The sequence below is a fragment of the Oncorhynchus masou genome, chromosome 4 (genome assembly GCF_036934945.1).
Source record: "Oncorhynchus masou masou isolate Uvic2021 chromosome 4, UVic_Omas_1.1, whole genome shotgun sequence".
Taxonomy (NCBI): Eukaryota; Metazoa; Chordata; class Actinopteri; order Salmoniformes; family Salmonidae; genus Oncorhynchus; species Oncorhynchus masou.
The window spans coordinates 14,614,632-14,622,149 of NC_088215.1; the positions used below are offsets into that span (position 1 = coordinate 14,614,632).

General features: G+C 41.0%; 1 protein-coding gene across 1 annotated transcript; it reads right to left on the minus strand.

Moving 5' to 3' along the window:
• Positions 1 to 346: 346 nt before the first annotated feature.
• Positions 347 to 1,658, minus strand: LOC135520697 (transcription factor LBX1-like). Its single transcript, XM_064946441.1, has 2 exons — positions 1,331 to 1,658; positions 347 to 846 (listed from the first exon to the last, which is right to left on the minus strand). The coding sequence occupies exons 1-2, from the start codon at positions 1,656 to 1,658 to the stop codon at positions 347 to 349; spliced, it is 828 nt and encodes a 275-aa protein (XP_064802513.1).
• Positions 1,659 to 7,518: the final 5,860 nt, after the last annotated feature.

A 7,518-nucleotide genomic window follows, 5' to 3' on the forward strand; every position in this document is an offset into this window, starting at 1 on the left:
GATAAATAACTCAAAGAGGTGTGTGTGTCTGACAGACAATTACATTTTTCAAAATAATAGCATTATCTTTAGTTCTGATTATGAAACCTATATTGCTTTCATTGACGTGAAGACAAGAAGAGACTGTCCGACTGCTGATGAATACAAATGGATATAGCACTGCATATGCTATTTGTTGTACTATTCATGCTTACTGTGAATATCTGTGTGCCGATACAAAAGTCACAACAGACTAGTAAATGTTCTGAGATGATGTACCAATATCAGCAGGGAAAAGTTGCAGTCGTAGTAAGGATTGTTACTGCTTATTGTCGTCATTTTTGTATTTCATTATCCCACTGCGCAATCAGTCATCCACATCAATTTCTAGGTCTTCGTCGTCCTCTGAGCATTCTTTACTTGTTGTGTGGTCTGAAAACGGCGACAGGGGGGACATCCGCAGCTTGCGTGCGAGTTCGTACTCTCGTCCGCCGCTCTGCGCGGGAGAATCGGCTCGCGGGTGATGTCCGAGTGTTCCGTTGGCGCATTTCTCGAGGTCAGCGAGCTTGGCGAGTTTCTCCAGAGGTACAATACCGTCACCTATAGTTTTGGCCGACTCCACGTCGGCCTTCATCTCTTCCAGATCTCGCTTTAGTTTGGCTCTCCTGTTCTGGAACCACGTGATGACTTGGGCGTTCGTTAGACCCAATTGTTGGGCGATTTGGTCTCGGTCAGCGGGTGACAAATATTTCTGATACAGGAATCTTTTCTCTAATTCGTAGATTTGGTGGTTGGTGAAGGCAGTCCTGGACTTCCTTCGCTTCTTCGGGGTGTTTCTTTGCCCAAAGAGTGTCATTCCGTCTCTCCCTGCACAAACAAAATGTTAAGTCGTATGTTGGTGTTATTCTCGTGCTGCTATGGCATTGGCTCTGCAGGGCGTTGAACTCTGCATTTAAACAATTTAAACATATTTTGAGACATTTGACCTCAAATCAATTATATATTTTGTATTAAGTTATTTTAGCCTATATACCAAATATAAACGTAGACGTAATGTTTTGCATTCATCATAAAGAGAACAATTGCACAATTCCAGCTGGTAAATTCACAAATAGCCTCTTTTTCACCTTTCCAAATTACGCACAGAAGAGATACAATGTAACATTTTCTGGCAAACAATCTTGTTTAAAGGCTAATGTTCAATGCCTATTTTTTTTAGATACAATATTACTTCATTATATTTTCACAGATCAAATGAAAAATAATCAATTCCCTTTAAATTGTGCATTGCACTGTTATGAAAGTAATGTCGATATAATGATTAGAAGGCCATAAATACCATCATATTTACCTTCAGCTGCTTGTAGCACGCTAACTTCGAGCCCCTTGAAGGTTTTGCTGGCTAGTTCTTCCAGGGCGCAGAGTGGTGAGGTTTGTGTGAGCAGTGCCCTGTTGGCCAGAGCAGAGATGCTGGACGAACGGTGCTTCTCAGCCGACGAAATCAGGTGTGCTGTCCCACAAATGGTGTAACTTCGTTTCACGGAGGGTTTGTTGAGAATGTCTTGGATACTGAACGGTGTCAGTGGCTTATTCGAGTTTGCAGGCGGAGGAAGATGGTCCAACGGACTTCGCCTCCTATTCTCGACCGCGTCACATTCGGCGACTTCTTTGGATGTCATTATCAGTGCGTTAGTCGTTACGCAAGCTAACTTTAAAAGGTTTTTGAATTGCTAACGAAAACAAAAAACACAGATATCAAATTATATCGAACCCTATCGAAGAAACATTCACATTACAGTCACCAAATGCACGCCATGGCTGCAAACCGTCTTGCAAAAAGAAACATTAAAAAAGCCCTCCTAATTCCAAACCGGGATATCTTCTTGAAAGTATTATTCCACAAAAATACGTACAGACAATCCGAAAGAGAACTGTGCCTCCCTGAAAATAGCGAGGTCCAAAGAAGTTGCAGCAACAACTGACTAACAAGTTAATATTGATTAGGACGTAATCAATTATGTCCCCACTGGCACTTTCGCCCTCTCCCTTTCACTCTCTGACTATGTTGCAGTCCAGTGCAGGGCTTTTGCGAGTGGGATGCTCCCAATAATTACAAGACATGGCTTGAAGGAGGAGGAGCCGGTTGGAATTATAACGGGTTGCGCTCTTATCATCTTTGGGTCTAAATTAGTCGTGGGGTGAGATACCAGAATAGGCCTTACGGTAAATGAGCAAGAGAGAGTGTGCCGTCAATGGGGGATTAAATCGCATTGCGTATTTAAGTATAGTATTACAGTAATAAAGTATGTGTGATTTTTTTAGAAGATAGATACTTTGAACGTTTCCAATGTGAATATTGGAAATGATTCTGAATTGGGTAAAATTATGCTATGCAGTGGATTAAGAAGTAATTACTAGTTAGTACAGAAAGTGCATTTTCCTCCACCAAAAGCGATGGTTTTGGATGAGCCTTTATTTTCTGAAGGCAATATGGATCTAGGCAATATATCAGGACTGATGATATACTCCTTCAGGGCGGGGGAGTGAGGTGAGGTGAGGAGAAGAGGAGAGGGGGAGAGGGGGACAGGGGAGGAGAGGGGAGAGAGGAGCAGCATGCATCCCTCTCAGCCTAGCCAAATCCGGGTCATAACTCACGCGAAAGGGACCTTTTACATCATCAGCTAGATATTTCATCTCGAATCAAATCTCTCTCCCGGTCCTCCCGGTCCTGATGCTTTATTTTGCTTCCGTTCTGAAAGACAGCCGACGGGTCCATCTGCATACAGGAACGAATGATACATAATATATTTCGGTGACGTAGCCTACTTCTGCATTTCTTTTTTTTTAAATTATCAACTCTCAGTTTATTTTTCAGTCTGAATATCAAACTATTTCCGTATATTATGTGGGACGTTCTGGAATAATATGATAACTCAACATGAATGCAATAAATGAGATTAGAATAAATTTAAATTACTATTAATATTGTTAGTATTAGTATTCGTATTATAAGTCATATTATTCAATGCCTATTATAATAGTTATGCGTAATATTACAACGTTACGTATACATTATGATAATAATTCCACATAGTTCTTCAATATTTCAATCCTGACAGACTGTGGTCTGCAATGTTCCAGATATGAGGGAAACATACTGTTGTGTTTCTGAAGACTGATACATCACAAAGAGGAGGCGTCACTAAACACTTTGATGGCTCATTCTGCACGCTCTGATGTAACGCCAGGGGAAATAAAATATCAACATAATGATAATATGTCAGAGAGAGAGAGAGAGAGAGAGAGAGAGAGAGAGAGAGAGAGAGAGAGAGAGAGAGAGAGAGAGAGATAGAGAGAGAGATTTAATTCTGGTGCATAAGGGACGTCTTCCACTCCATCAACAACCATAGTGTATTATTATGTCAAAGACCCAGAGCAAAAACAGACTGGTGATAAATATTGTTGTTTTGAAAAACGTCGGATTGAAGTCTATTTATTATACTGTATTCCGGGTTTGATATCACCAATATTTTACCTCACGCCTCAAATATGCTACAAATGTGATTTGCAGCTGAATGCAAAATCGTTCATGTGGCCCTAAGCAAAGGATTAAAAAAACATTGAAACGAAAAAGTAAAAAAAAAAAAGGCATTATGGAAGTGAAGAATGATGCCACGTGCAATTCTGAGTTCTAACTATATATTTTAAATATTTGGTTCAGAACGAAACATTTGGAACGAAATATTGTCTCTGAACTAAATCTATTGTGATTAACGTTTTGACTACACTGGTTACAAAATGTAGGCTACAAAGCGACTTTCTGTATTGTCGTTCTGTCAACTTCAAAAATGGTTTCTGCGTGCATGGGTAAACTGCGTTCCTGGTAACTTAATCACATTTGGAAGTTCTTGCTACCCCACATCCAAAACTCAAGACAGTTTTATTCCAGAATTTATATTTGCTTGTCGGGTGTAATATCTGATTTCAGAGTCGGTGATAGATCTTTTACATGCCGCATTTTGTATGAAACGCGCCCCATTTTGTATGAAACGCGCCCCATTTCTCAGGATTTAGTTGTAGAACACCACATCAAACATGACAGCAAAATATTTGACAAAGATTATTGAAAGTTAAAATACTCAAATCCGTAATTGTGTAGCAATCAATTGGCACCTAATGTTCTTCCTATATGGGTTTATTTTTGTAACACCAGAGTAATACGAGTAGGCTACATACAATATAATAGTTGTCTATAACAACATTTGGCTAATAGGCAATTAAACACTGTACCAGTAGCTCCAGTAAGTAATAATCATTGTAGGAATATTGATGTACACATTCGATGTATTATTATCGAATTTGCACCATCAAAGGTTACATTCCTGACAGACAAAATACTAGCTAAATAGACCACAGATATGTGGACTTAGTTTTGGTCTGCAACGAATAATAAATGCATAACGCTCCCAATTCACACATTTCATACTGCGTTCTCCTCCTTTTTTTGACAACTTTTTGTTTCATCCTATTAAAGAAAAACAAAGCAAGAACGCACATTTTTGTCCTAAAATAATTTTTTAAAGTGTCAACAGCTGGGAACAGCCTTTCATGTAATGCTTCATTATCAAAATAAGACTTCTGTGTATGCGATTATATGGAAAACACGAATAAAACACAGAACGCTTTCGTTTATGGTAACGATATGATATGATATTCTCGAAGCAGGGCCAATACTTGTGAAGAGCCAAGCCTTCATAACTCTTGTCATTTAGCCGCCTGTCACAGTTGATTGCGATGGACATGTCTGTTGCATGTTGCAATCTGCCACTATGAGCCAACGCAGATTTTGTTCAAAGGACTGGACTACTGCTATGATACAGCGCCTGCTTTATTAAAGATAGATGTTTGCGGCGCCAAGGTCGTCAACATGCCTACTTCTCAGCTCTCCCTTAGCAAGGGAACTGTATCTGGCTAGCTATTACCAGACCGCGATGAGAAAGCGACATTCTCTGGCAACGCACCCGACATGTCGTTCAAATGTCACCTGCGTTCATTGCCACCAGTAGTCCTGCGGTCAAGTAAAATCACAAAAATATTTTAGGGGAACTGTATAAATAGCCACCCCTCAAGCAGAGGCCCTTCGTTTTCTGAATAACATATGCATGGTCTCGGGCAGTAGGGCTTAGAATGTAAACAACATGACCTCATAAACTTTATGGAGTGTACAAAATAATCAATCTTTCAACGCTACACTGATGCATGATGGACCCCCACAACTGGAGACACACAGCAATCACCATGGATTAGACACTGGTCAGACAGCTGGTCTGAACTATCCACATTGTAGCCACTTTGTGAGGCCCCAAGGATGGCCTATAGCCTAACCCCCAATAGACATGTTATCTCAAATAACATCAGCTCAATATAGAGGCTCAGATATGTCTCACAGTTAATAAATAAATCACATGTCATTACCAGGGGTAATTTGCACACTGGCATTGGACAATTCTTGAGGAAAGCCTTGAGCCTTCTATACCAAACTCCCAGAAGAGGGGACTATGCCATACTGTGCTGTGGAATCATAGATTATTCATTTGGGACCATACATGTGATCAAGAGTTGCACTGCATGACAAGTCAACTACGTAGGCTGTACATATTTTAGCATATTACCCCAATACATTCAATGGGAACCAAACATTGAAATGCATAGAACGTATCAACATTGAGGTCAACAGTCAATACACCAAAACAGCTTGCAATACTCTCACAGTTAATGTGGTAACAGGATAAATAAGCCAAACAGGTGCAGGAACACCCCAGTCTCTGAGTAACCACAGGGACCCTCCCACTACACCAGTATCATTACAGCCCGATCCAACACTAACAGTTGGTTCCCCCAGGTTGTTACTGACCCAGCCAGCTGGCTGGAGCCCAGTCCTGGGTTCAAATACTATTTGAAATCTTTCAAATACTTTAAGCATTTGCTTTAGCCTGCATGGAGTGCCAGGTGGTCAGGTTTGGCTCTTTAGGGGCTTTCTAATTGGTTCTATCGCAGCAGGCAAGCTCAACCAAGCACAGCTTAAGTATTTGAAATAATTTCAAATTGTATTTGAACCCAGGTCTGCTCAACCAACCCAGAGTGATTGGGGAGGGGGGGGGGGGGGCTGTAAACATGGTTGGTAATCACGGAATGTGCACTTTTCACCCCAAAAACAATGAAAAAGCACATAAGTTTGGTTGGAGATTTCAGGAAAGGGGCTCACCAGCCCCACCACCCACCCCAACGTGATTGTGGAGGGGCCTCATGCCGCACACAGAACCAGATGTTTCATCTTGTCTGCTCAGGGATTTGGACCAGCACCCTTTCGGTTACTGGCCCAACGCCCTTAACTGCTAGGCTACCTGCCACAACCCACGTCAGCGTCACTGGCTGGGTAGAGAGTGGCATGGTGCTTAACTGTAGGACTTTTCCATTACTTCTAAAGGAATACTACTGATGGAGGTTGTGACTTTTTAATCATGTCTATCTAAATCAAAGCATATAGTCACTGTTGTTTTCTACGGAGGGAGTGCCAGTGTCAATGGGTGCAAGACATAACCCTACTGCTCGTGACCTGAATACTTCTGAGTACATTCTGCATTATTTGCTTCTGTTCAATGGTCAGTCAATGGTCAAGCTGTTGAAACGGCAGATTGGGGCTTTAAAGGGCAACTCCATCACTTTTCAACCTCATTTTCATCACCTCCAGCACACATACCAGTGTCAGCATTATGTGAAAACGGTGCATTTCTACATTTTGACGGGGGGAGGGGGGGGGGGGGAGTAAAACAGTTATACCCGATGACATCATCAAAGGTCAAAATATTTAAACCAGTGATGGTCTAACACTGTGAGATTCATGGTGCCATGCGGAGCAACTAAATACCCTCCAGTAGGCAAGAATCTCTTTGCAGGTTTTGAAAATCACTGTTTTAAAAAAAAACGTTGAATCCACAGAAAATAATTTTTTAGGACCTTTCCTCTCTTTTTAACCCCAGATCATAGAAATGTGCAGTTTTTCACGTACAGTATGTAGACACTGGTATGGTGCTGGAGATGATGAATATGAAAAGTGGCGGAATTGCCCTCATAAGAACATAGGCTAACATATTTCTATGGAAAGAGTGCTACACATTCGACCTGCATTCATACTACCACGGATTCCTCTACACCAGCAGCATAGTTCACTTGAATGAGTTTTCTCCCTCATATACATCTCTCAGTTCAGTAATGCAGTAAACTATAGCGTTGAAGGGCTTGGGAGAGTTAACTGGCTGCGACCTGTATAGTTTATGTTGTTTATATTCATATTCATTGGGTTTTGATAATGTAAACTGTCAGAGGAGACCTGGGGAGAAATGATGACGGCAATCCTTAGTTTTCATTTGATTTTCATTAGATTAGTTTTATTTGATGTAATGGAACTACAATTACAGGAGAGTATAAACAGATATGGATGAAGGGGGCACCATCCTCTCCCAATAATCAACACTGTAA